The sequence below is a fragment of the Triticum aestivum genome, chromosome 1B (genome assembly GCF_018294505.1).
Source record: "Triticum aestivum cultivar Chinese Spring chromosome 1B, IWGSC CS RefSeq v2.1, whole genome shotgun sequence".
NCBI classification, from domain to species: Eukaryota; Viridiplantae; Streptophyta; class Magnoliopsida; order Poales; family Poaceae; genus Triticum; species Triticum aestivum.
Genome location: NC_057795.1, coordinates 283,901,211 through 283,913,349, shown reverse-complemented (window position 1 = coordinate 283,913,349; position 12,139 = coordinate 283,901,211). Strand labels below are relative to the sequence as shown.

General features: G+C 40.6%; 1 protein-coding gene across 2 annotated transcripts in view; it reads left to right on the top strand.

Annotated features, from left to right (window-relative positions):
* LOC123119599 (midasin) overlaps positions 1–12,139 on the top strand; it is a 38,266-nt gene that overhangs the window by 21,029 nt on the left and 5,098 nt on the right. For both annotated transcript variants that reach the window (XM_044539471.1, XM_044539466.1), the window contains exons 32-55: positions 3,769–3,895; positions 4,334–4,488; positions 4,732–4,839; positions 5,993–6,145; positions 6,268–6,447; positions 6,687–6,884; positions 6,991–7,092; positions 7,170–7,397; positions 7,479–7,601; positions 7,849–7,930; positions 8,003–8,130; positions 8,206–8,370; positions 8,458–8,533; positions 8,786–8,898; positions 8,985–9,061; positions 9,143–9,256; positions 9,410–9,478; positions 9,560–9,719; positions 10,581–10,708; positions 10,784–10,881; positions 10,991–11,217; positions 11,389–11,628; positions 11,721–11,847; positions 12,007–12,068. In XM_044539471.1, coding sequence (XP_044395406.1) covers positions 3,769–3,895; positions 4,334–4,488; positions 4,732–4,839; positions 5,993–6,145; positions 6,268–6,447; positions 6,687–6,884; positions 6,991–7,092; positions 7,170–7,397; positions 7,479–7,601; positions 7,849–7,930; positions 8,003–8,130; positions 8,206–8,370; positions 8,458–8,533; positions 8,786–8,898; positions 8,985–9,061; positions 9,143–9,256; positions 9,410–9,478; positions 9,560–9,719; positions 10,581–10,708; positions 10,784–10,881; positions 10,991–11,217; positions 11,389–11,628; positions 11,721–11,847; positions 12,007–12,068 — 3,240 coding nt within the window. The remainder of the gene's footprint in view (positions 1–3,768; positions 3,896–4,333; positions 4,489–4,731; positions 4,840–5,992; positions 6,146–6,267; positions 6,448–6,686; positions 6,885–6,990; positions 7,093–7,169; positions 7,398–7,478; positions 7,602–7,848; positions 7,931–8,002; positions 8,131–8,205; positions 8,371–8,457; positions 8,534–8,785; positions 8,899–8,984; positions 9,062–9,142; positions 9,257–9,409; positions 9,479–9,559; positions 9,720–10,580; positions 10,709–10,783; positions 10,882–10,990; positions 11,218–11,388; positions 11,629–11,720; positions 11,848–12,006; positions 12,069–12,139) is intronic.

The window sequence follows — 12,139 nt, the reverse complement described above, 5'->3', positions numbered from 1 at the left end:
TACGCTCTAAGGCTGCAAGCTCCTCAGACATAGCCAGTTGCCACTCAGGTGACACAACTGCCTCCTGATAGGTACTAGGCTCAGAAACAACCCCTGCATACAAGTCCTTGTATCGCGTTGCTAGAGAAGAGCCGTCAGTGCAAGGATCAGTAGTACTGGCTGGAGGAGTAGAAGACAAAGGCATAGATGACTGCGTGTCACATGGAACTTTAGAACGACGAGTGTAATGGAAAGTACTGGCTGGAGGAGTAGAATAACGACGAGTGTAATGGAAAGGAAGACTATCTAGAGGTGGAGCTAGTGGAAGAGAGAAAGGAGCTGGTGAGGAAGGAGATGAAACATGTGGTGGAGATGGTTCTGATGTTAGGACAGAGGAAGGTTGTTCAGCTATGGACTCATCTAAAAAGATAGGTGGAAGTGAAAGAAACGAGGTAGACTCTAAAGAAGTTGAGGATGATGGTTTAGTGGAAGGGGAATAGAAGAAGGGTTGATCCTCAACAAAAGTGACATCGCGAGAAAAGCGAATGCGGCGAGCAGAAGAATCATAGCAACGGTAGCCCTTATGTTCAAGACTATATCCAAGGAAGACACACTCAGCAGACTGAGCAGTCAACTTGGTACGCTCACGAGGTGCTAAAAGAACATAACAAGTACAACCAAAGACACGGAGGTGGTCATACGTGGGAGGAGAACCAAACAAAACCTCACCAGGACACTTGCCCTCAAGGCGAGTAGAAGGTTGGAGATTGATAAGATAAACAGCAGTTGAGATAGCTTCACCCCAAAAATGAGTGGGGACAAAGGAAGAAATCAGAAGGGTACGAGCTGTCTCAACAATATGGCGATGCTTACGCTCAGCAACACCATTCTGAGCATGGGCACCAGGGCATGAAAACTGAGGGAGAGTACCCTCAGATGAGAGAAACTCACAAAAAGCAATAGATAGATACTCCCCCCCGGAGTCAGAACGAAAAACACGAACATCACTGGAAAACTGAGTATGGACCATATGTACAAAAGCCTTATATATAGAAAACAACTCAGAACGATGCTTCATAAAATAGACCCAAGTATGTCGAGAGTGATCATCAACAAATATGACATAATGTTTGTGGCCACCTTTTGAAACAAAGGGGGAAGGACCCCATACATCAGAGTGCACTAAATCAAAAGGATGACTAGAATGAGTAGTGCTGGAAGAGTATGGAAGCTGTATTTGTTTCCCTAGCTTACAACCCTTACAGTGAAAACCAGCATCATGGAAACATGACCCAAAACACCTTGCCGAACAAGGGTAGATAAATGAGAACCACACAAGTGACCTAAGCGATGGTGCCACTGGGCAAAAGAAAACGACGAAGTGGATCTCGATGTTGATGCAACCATCCGGAACGCGGATGTGGTGGAAGCTGAAGGAAGGTGTAAGGTGTCAAGGATGTAGAGGGATGTGGATCCTCTACGGCGATGGCCAGTTCCAATGACCCTCTTGCTCTGACGGTCCTGCACATAACAAAATGAGTCATCAAAACCAACAAAGTAGTTCATATCAGCAAGCTGGCCAACAGACATAAGATTCATGGACAGCTCTGGAGCAAAGGAGATGGCAGGAACAGAAAACTTGGATGTGCAAAGAGAACCCTGATGAGTAATAGAACAAGGTGTACCATCAGCAGTCTGAACAGAGGCACCATCCCGCACTGGCTGGCAAGACACAAGCTGAGAGCGATCAGAGGTCACATGGAAAGAAGCTCCAGAGTCCAGAACCCAAGGCTGGGTTGCAGCAACGGCGGGCTGAGAGAGAACAGATGCAGAAGCACCCCTCGCTTGCTGCTGATAAGGAGCCTGGGGTGCACGAAGCTGCTGATTGAGGGCCCGTCTAGCCTGAAACTCAGCTAACAGCTCTGGATGAAGCTTGAAACAACCATCTCTATGGTGTCCTGCCTTCTTGCAGAACGAGCAGATGACAGCTGAAGGTGTGCCCTTGGAGGCACCTGGCCGCCGAGGAAAAGCCAGAACACTAGTGTGTAGAGTCTGCGCAGAAGTAGTCCCAAGAGAACGGAGACGAGTCTCCTCAGCGATCAAGCTAGCAAGTGCCTCTGTCAAGGTGGGAGGAGTCGTACGACCAAGCAATGAGTGCGAATGTTCTCAAAGTCTGGCTTGAGACCCATCACAAACTGAAACATGAGAGTTTGATGGTCGTACTTTTCCTTCGCTGCACATGACTCACAACCAGAATTACCCTTTGGAACCATGGAACCTAGCTGCCCAGTGATGCGAGTGAAAGCTCCATAGTACTCTTCTATGGACATGTCTTCTGGCTGCCGAGTGTTGTGTAAATTCTGCAACAAGGAGAAATGAAGTGCACTGCTGGGCTGAAGGTAGCGCTGCTCAAAGTACTTCCATATCTCTTTAGCTGAAGTGTGATGCTCAAGACTCATTCGGAGTGAGGGTTCAACACCCAGAATTAAAACTCCCCTCACACGATCATCGATCTTTTGCCAAGACTTCCTTGCTGCATCATCATTTGGACTAGGTGGATCATCTGTCAGATGAGAAACAAAACCAGCCGTCCTCAAGACAGTCCGGGCAGAAAATGCCCATTCCCTGTAGTTTGAACCATCAAGCTTGATATCTATGATCAAAGAACCAAATCCGAAATCATTTCTTGCCATAGTGGTGAGCGGCCAGCAGCTGGAAACACCCAATTTGATAGCAGCTGCAGGCAGCAACAAGAGATGAGCAGCAGACAGCCACAAACAGGAGCAGCAACCCACTAGGCTGGCTGCTGCTTGCTGGATCTCACTGGATAGAAGGAGGAGCTTGCTGGATCTTGCTATATAGGAGGGGGAACGCCTGGAGCTTGCTGTAGAGCAGGGAAGGCACCAAGAGCTTGCTGGAGATGGCTGCTGGAGAGCAGGGGAAGTATTCTCACAGAGTAGCTGTGAGGACACACAGAGGAGCTGCTGGAGAGCAGCTCCTACAGGTTGATGACGAAGATGGGATGGGGCAGCGATGTGGATGTCTCCTCACCAGACAGATCCGCCTGAATCACCTCACCGGCGGCGATTTCATGGGTGGCGGCTGGAAGAGGGACTAGGGTTTGGTCCTGGTCTGATACCATGTTAGAGAACGTGAGGAAGAGAGAATGACCGAACAGTTTTCTGTATTGAGGAGAGAGAGATATACAAGGTTACATGGGCCTGGGCCTCACTCTAGACTATGGGCCTGGGCCTGTACAAGACAAACACAACATACCTCACTCTAGACTATGGGCCTGGGCCTGTACAAGACAAACACAACATATATACTTAACAGTAAATACTTAACGATATGTTTTCCAAGGACAAGTTTTTCACCAGATGTGCATATTAAACGCTTATTGGTACTGGTGATCGAAAGATGGGTAGTTAATAAGGGCAAACAAGTAAAAACTGAATGATTGTCACTTTACACTTCTGTCCATGGTGTTAAAATCTAGTCACCTAAATGGCAAATAACAAATCCTTTCACACCGATGCCTGTCTGTGTTCCAAGCAACTTAAGTTAGTATGATTGTAGGTTTAGTTCTTAGGCTAGTGTATTATCAAATCTCATCCTAGATGCTGAGTAATGTGAACATAATCGACCAGCCCAGGGTAATTATTGAACTTCATCATATTAGGTCTTTGTAATTTCTTTTTATGTGGCGCCTTCAATTGTCACTAATAATCGCAGTACATCTTCTTATGTGGCCTTGCATTTTTCTTGACATGTCTTGCTCTATCGCAGGATGAATGCCTACTTACTGCTTGTGCACTGTTATCTTCGTCAAGTCATGGAGTGCTTGCTTCATTCTCAGGGTCAAATAAACTCATAGGGTCCTTGCTTCTGGAGTTGTACTCATCATACTCGAGTGGTATGTTCTTTTTGGATCTCTAGAACTAGAATGAATGATTTGTGATATATGTAAGCTTACCAATTCAGCCTCAACCGTGTCTAAACTTGCTGGTATGGTACATGTATTTGCTTTTTTAGTGAAATATACATATGGATAGCTCAATTATGTGCTGCTTTCTGGCCTGATGTTTACTGTGTGGTGTATGCCCAGTGTCATTTTGGTACAGTTGTTGAGATAGTATCCTGTTTAGCACAGGATAAAGAGCGACTACGAAGAACAGTTAGGCACAGCACCACTCATTACAGTTTACAAATCATTCATACACGTTTTTCCGCAACAGGCTGTCTCAACGTGAAGGGCTTGCTACAATATATTGAATTCTGCTCTCTTTGTTGTTTCTGATTATTCATTTAGACGCCGTTCACTTATTTTTTAATTATCTTTTGGGGCTTGCAGACTCTTTATTGCATCTTGGGGCTGCCTGGGTATATATTGGGATGTTGCGTTTCCAGTTATTGTTGAGCTCATACGATCCAGATCCTGCGTTCCTATCTGCTTTTATGCATTCTCAGATTCTGGAGAAGATTTCACTCCTAGATCTCAAGGGAAAGGTAAAATTCTCTTGTTTATGGCACATAGCTCCTGCAAGCTGTTTTGTGCTATACAGTATGGTGCAATGCAAGTATTGTGAGCTCATATAATCCTGCTTTCTATGTTGTATCAGTCATTCCTAGAAGGTCATTGCTATGTTGTTAATTGCTGAAACTGTATTTTGATTGTTTGTAAAATCATATACCTAGAGGGCTTTCATAAGACATCGCCTTTACTCAAGGAAAACATCTTCTTTCTAATAGGTCCGTCATGAATGTGAAGAATTGGCGGGCTCTAACTCAGCAGGAGATTGTCATGATCAAAAGTTAATGCAAGAGCTGAAAACTGAAGAGAAGAATCTCCGGTCAAAGGTTCTGTTCTTATAATCACATAGCACCCAGCGCTTGCAGTTCAATTCTAAGTTCTAGATGTTTCATACTTCTTTTGAATACTGTTCAAGAATTCACCTGATTAATCAGTTAACGGGCCAGTTAATCGCTACTCATAGCGTGGCCGAATCGAATAACACCTATTCATTGCGTTGACTTGCCAGGCCGATTAATTGGCCAGTTAGACCGATTAATCAGTTGTTAGGACGATTAATCCCGCTAGCCCATTAACAGGTGGGCACACAAAGCTTAAATTTTTGGCCCATAACCCCTTCAGCTCCTTAATAGCTAGGATTAATAATTTTACCTCCTCTCTATGCTTTTCATATGTGTACGACAGCATGTTTTAATATACTACATAGCTGGGACGAGGGTATGGTATAATACATAAAAAATCTAGATATATGTTTGCAAGTCTATTCAATCTACCGATTATTGGTCTACCGATTAATCCAGTTAATAGGTTGATTCACCGAGTAATCGCTACTCCTAAACCGACCGAGCAGCTACCAGTTAACGATTTCTTGAACAGTGTTGATCCTGCGGTATCTTGTTGATTCTACCATGCTGCTAGTGTTTTTCTTTTACTTCTTAATTCTTTACTGGTGAGGGATTGGATGCACTATTGTAAACATGCATTCATCTTTCACGGCTAGATGAATGTCCTTTCTTCGGAAGTAACATGTACTCCCTCCGTTCCACAATGTAGCGCATATACTAAAAGTCAAACTTTATAAACTTTGACCAAGTTTGTAGAGAAAATCATATACATCTAGAATACCAAATACATGTGCTTAGATACATCACAAGACATACTTTCATATTGTATTGTAGATATAAATAGTTTTCTCTATAAACTTGGTCAAAGTTTATAAAGTTTGACTTTGTAGAAAATCTATATGCGCTACATTATGGAACGGAGGGAGTATAATGTATATTGTTTTCTCTGTGATATGGTGCTATGGTGCTTTCTAAATGTCCGGATCGATTGGCTATTGCACAAGATGAAGCATGCCAAGCCCTCAACATTATTATTCAATCTTGCGTTGCACGTGCTTCTTTTTATTGATGTAATCTATGCATGCATGAATCGGGATGGACGAGATTCATACTTATCCTCATACACTATTTGCAGGTTGTATTTCGACCTCGACAGTCTAAACATAAGAGTTTGATTGCAGCATGCTGTGAGTTTGAGGGACGGTTGTCTGACTGCAAGGATCTGTTAAGTCATTTAAACTGCAAAGGTGCTGGACAATTGGAGGTTAACAGAATCTGCAATTGGCAGGTGAGATTTGTTGGGACTGATTTTAATGTCTTAGCTGGAGCCGTTGGGCTATTTTTATTCTTCTTTTCCACTCCTCATAACTGTAGTTAAAATTGATTGGTCTTGCAATCATTCTATGACAGATAACATCAGGGAACTTTATTAAGAGACTGACAGAAGAGTATGGGGAATATGTGGATTTGATTCAGCCAGTGCAAGTTGCCGTATACGAAATGAAACTTGGCTTGGCAATTGCTCTATCTGGTTCTCTTGAGAGAGAATATTTGAAGAAGGTGAAAGAAGATGATATCGAAAAAGTTCTGGTATGTATATGTTTGCAGCTGTAGTTGAAATATGTAGGTTTCCTCCATGGACAATCTTTTATAATATATTGTCTAGAGTGCTCTTCATATAGTCAAATATGTTCCTTCACCAAAAATTAGTTCACATCTGTTTGAAGATGTTGTGAAGCAATATAATGTCCTTGCTTAATGTTAATAGGAACACACTCGATGAATATATGATGCTGACGGCTGTACCGTTATCACTTTCTATTCTGCAGGGTGCAATTTTTACTTTTATGCAGTTTCCCAATGGACATGTTGCTGGAATGACATTAGTGGGCGTTCCAGATTTAACAAATTATTCAATTGGTGATCAATTGGAAACTCAATACAGTGAGTTCAAGGATGTAGATATATTGGAGAAGCTGTCTCGTGTGTCAAGTCAGTTAAATGTTGGCGAAGTTGCAGATGAAGTGGTTAGTGAATTGAACTGTCTTCTATCCTATTCAATTTTATGCTTCTGTAGATTATAAGAATTTGGACAATGGAGCTGTTTGTAAGTGTTTTCTGTACTGATTGCAGAGATCCCATTCGCAGATGCTAGTAACATTTCATCATGTTTCTTTAGTACGGACAACGTACCGTATCTGTCAGTCCCTTGTCATGGATAAAACTTCTTATCTGGTATGTACTCCTATTGTCATGGTTAATAAACCTCGAATTGAAATAATGTGTGGTCTCTTACCAGTTTCTCTTTCCAGTCTTTGAAGAAGATCTTTGACTATTTTAAAAGCATGTGGATCGATATGAAATCTAGTGTGAAGGCTAGGGAAAATGACGATTCTCAGTATTACAAGTTCAGGTCCCGTATCATCGATATAGATGACATCTTTAAAGGAGATGTGCCTTCACTTTCAGATATAGACTCTGATGTCAATGCTGGTCCAGATAATGAAGAAAAATTGGAGCTTGAGTTTTTCAAAATTATGGTATTTCAATGTTCTGTATTTCTTACGAGTGCTTGTATTTTCACTTTATATTTTTATATTGAACACTCTTGCTTTCTTCAGGAGAGAAGTGACGAAGATGATGGTTCTGTTGAAGACAAATGGGATCTTGTTCCAGAGTCTGCTCTGAAATGTATTATATTAACACATAACCAATTGTTTGGATCTCATGATCTTATCGGAAAGGTAAATAGTAAAATGGGAAAGAAGATGCATCTTCTGTTAACTTTGAATGCCTATATAGATGTTCATGGGAACGGGAGTTGATGATAATTTTCTTGACCTTTGTTCCTTGTTGTCTTTCTGACCTTCTTTTAGATGATATTTCTTTGACATAGGAGGCCAAGGGAATAAATAAGATGAATGCTTATGGGATAATAAATATGTACTTTCTCATAGCTAACTAATCTTTTTCTTGGTGAAATTATTTCAGACTGAAAAATTCCAAATTAGTGATCAGCAGAAACTTCAGTCTTTTGTAGACTCGTACGATTTTGGTGCAAGAATACTGAAAGGTATGTACATGGACTATGATTTCAGATAGTGATGTATGCTGGACTTTGCTGATTTTTGATATTATTTTCCAGGCCTGCCAGAATTGACTTCTTCAACACTAGATGAGAAACTCATGCCTGAGCATTTACTCCGTGTTTGTCTGGAATATCAGCGAACCTGTGCAGCCTCTCTAGGCAGCAATAGTTATAATGCTTACAAGGTATCGAGTCTTGCAAGTTATACCTTTGATACCCAGTCGCTCCTTCTTATATATAGTCTACTTGCATATTTGCAGGACCCAAATCCTCCTGTTTTATTCAAAATGGTTGAGCCACTAACTGCACTTCAAGAGAAAGTTAGGACCTTTTTAGACGAGTGGCCAGATCATCCAGGTCTACTGAAAATATTGGAGATAATCGCTTCCCTTTTGGCAATGCCCCTGAGTGCTCCACTTTCTAAGGTTTGGTACCCAATAAATTGCATGTATAATACTAATTTGCAGCTCAATACTAAGCTATCCTGGTCTACTGCCCCCTTATTCTTGCAGGTCTTACTTGGATTGCAACTGTTGGCTGGGAAAGCTCAAACATTGCAGGAAAATGACTCCAAGTTCTTTCTTAAAGGTAAAGGCTGAATCTTCAGTAGCAAGACGAATTCTAGTTTCTGACTCCCACCTTTGTGTTCAGGTGGTAAAATCTTATACTGTAAAATGTAGGACTGTTTATTTACTTGTGCTTACCCCTTCGCATGCTGTAAAGTCTTTGTGGTAAAATCGTATAATTGGTTTTGTATTATGGCTGTAACATTTCCAGCATCTCAAACCTCTGTCAAATCAAAGCTATGCTGTTCAATTGCTCTAATTCTTTCCCCCACAGATCATCTTCCACCAATATTCATGCTTCTGTCTTCATGGCAAAGGCTTGAGTTAGAATGTTGGCCTATCCTGCTTGAGGAAGTCCAGGGAAAGTATGAAACTAATGCTGCAAAAGTGAGTTTGTATTTAATTTACATTCCATTTTAGTTTATTAATAGTTTCAGTTTTGCTCAACATAATATATTGTTGGACCTGTGCAGCTATGGTTTCCACTGCGAGCATTGCTTTCTCAGTCTTGTGACATTCCAACGAATGATGATTTGTCTATAATCAAGAGGTATGCTTCAGTGCTTCTACAGTTGTTCACTGTTCATGGTTGTGTCTATATTTTCTTATGTTATCTTTATCCAAAATGCAGCATAGAGGAGTTCGTCCAAACATCAAATCTTGGAGAATTCAAGACACGATTGCATCTCCTCCTTGCATTCCATGGTGAATTTTCTGATGGTGCTAGTGTGGGTGTTTATTCAAGGTGAGGTCTAGAGTTTGCTGTGTAGTTGATTTCGTGTTATTTATGGAAGTTGTTGGGTTTTTCTTGTTTTTGCATCTCTGATATTTTTCAAACTGGTCCCTTCATTCTGCAAATGTGCCTTGCTATATTATTATCTTCTCTGTCTCTCGGCAGTACTCCAGTGAAGAAAATCCAGAACATTCTGTACAACGTGTTTGGTTACTACATGCAGTTCTTGTCACTGTAAGTTCTTGTCACGTGAAGTTATTCCTAGCTCATTTCTTATGGTTGGTTATAATAGATTTTATTTTTTTTGCTCCTCAGTGTTCTTCGGCAAATTGAGGTCGGTAAAGAATCAGTTGAAAAGGAGTTGAAAGATCAGGTTAAGCTTTATCGATGGGAGCAAGATCCATACAGTCTTGCTTCGATTGAAAATTTCAAGAGGACGAGGCAGAAATTTTTTAAGCTTCTGCAACGGTTCAATGTATGTACTAATTGCTTACTATGGTTATTTTGCTAGGGCAGCTATGCTTGTTCTGTTACTATGAATAGGGCTTCTTCTGCAACCCTATTGTGCCCATTAAATAACACTGCCATTGAATTACTTAGTTACATTTCTAGTTGGAAATTTCCGCTCGCATGATCTCTAGTTGTAATTACAGCAGAAACATTTTTCTGCAAGTCATTAGCACTTCCGTAAATCTTTTTGCCATTATCGAAGCAATCATGTATAATAGTGTTTCTAAACTACCACTCCCTCTCTTTCCGCATGTAGGGCATATTAGGTTTTGTGAAGACAGGGTTTTCACACCAGGAATTACTTTATTTGTTCCATAAAAGAATTACTTTGTTATTATACAGTTTATACTCCCTCCTTTCTGGTTTATAGGGCTTATCTCAAAATTTTAGGTTTCCCGTTTTATAAGTCTCAATTTGATTGTTCCCCATCACATGTTCAGATTTCAAGGTGCATTAAATTATTGCATGCAAGGATTAAGAGAAAATTGACCAATGCATGTACTTCATGCATGCATGCATTGCAATTACTGTTAATTACCTCCTTTCCGGTTTATAGGGCTTAATTGAGAAGTACCTACTGGAGAAGACATTAAATTGATATCACCAGATCTGTTTTCAAAAGTACCTACTGTAGTTTTGATTTGTATCATATAAACATGTATTAATGGAGTAATGGCCAAAGGCTTATATTATAACAAAGCCTTAATACATCCTGCGTCCAGGAATAGCGGGTGTATTGCTTAGTGCTCCACTGTTCTGACATTTGTGCTTATCTTCAATAACAATTTTGGAAAATATATTTATTGGGCAGTTTACTTTTTTATAGGATATTTTGAAGAAACCTGTTATTGCCCTGCTGAATGAAGAGGCTACAGCAAGAAAAGTTCCATGTTGGCTTGATCCTGAGATACCTGAATCACAGTTTCCTGTTGACACGGAGAAACTTGGTGAAAGGTTGTCCCATAAGGACCATATATATTTATTTAATCTGCACCATTGCATATTCTTAGGTTCCCCTCTTTCTTCCAGGTTTTTGTGGTACAACAAGTGGAAAAACCAGGCTTCTCTGTCACTGCGAACATTATTGCATGCAAACGATAGTGCTGCTGCAGTTCCCAACGTGAAAGGTTATAACCCCCCACCCCTCTGTGGAAACTTGTTCTTTTCCCACATGTTTTGTCCCTTAATTTTCATTTAGTGTGTGTGATGTTAAGCCATTGTTCTTTTTGTTGACAGAATCTGTATATGCTGTTGTGCACAATATGAACCACCAACAAGATGAAACTGAACTCAACGATAGATTGAAATTCTTTTGGTATGCACTTGAGAGGATTTGTAATGCGGCTGATTTTGGTTCTATACTTAAGCATGGTAAAAAGAACCAGAAGAAAACTGCTTTGTCCAGTTTGTTCAAGACACTCGAGGAATGTGGACTCTCAAAGCACAGGCCAACGAGTCATGAGGTACAGTTAATGGCAAAAACTAATTTTCTGCTTCTGCTATATTTTGTTTGGCTGTTGAATGCTGTGGTGTGAAATTGAAAAGAAATTAATTTATTGTAAGGATATCTTGTTGGTAGTATCCCTTGTATTTTTGCCTACAAAATTGACTCTTGACAACTTAATGTCTTCTAGTGGGGAAACGAGTTGGATGCACCAAGCCCGTTGTTTTTGGAGCAGTCATACAACACAACACATTTACTCCAACAAGTGACCACGCAAAAAGCGTGTGAAGATGTTAGCTCTATTCATTCTACCCTATTGGGCGCAAATAACTGGAAGCTTGCAAATCAGCAGTACTTCAGATGTTTGGCAACGGTGCAACAACTTAAGCAAATTTCCTTGAAATTTAACAAAGATCTAGACTTAGTAGAGGTTAGTTCCTTTATGTTTTGTTGTTTTGATGCCATAGATGATGCATTGTCAAATTCTTGTTTATGGTTTGACTGCTTGAGCCTCTTTTGCAGGTTAATAAGGCTGCGTCCTTTATGAACCATCTTTTGACTACGTTGTGTGAACAAAGACATCTTGCTTATGATCTATTTGAGCAGCTGAACCAGTTTCGGCATATGATCTTATTATTAGGTTCAGGAGGTACCTCTAGATCTGTGCCTTTTCTTTTCCATTTACTCCCTCTGTCCCATAATATAAGACGTTTTTGGAAGCTAAAACAGCTTGCAAAAACATCTTACATTATGGGACGGAGGGAGTATATATTTAAGTAAGTGAAACTTATGACTTGTCCTTTTGTAGGGAAGAGCGGATCTCTATCATCCTGCCAAAATGTACTGCTAATTTCCATGTGGCAGCAAAAGGTATGATTTCCTGTACTTAAAGCTTTTTAGTTGTATGGAATCTATGTATTTAGTTTGACACGTGCTTTTGC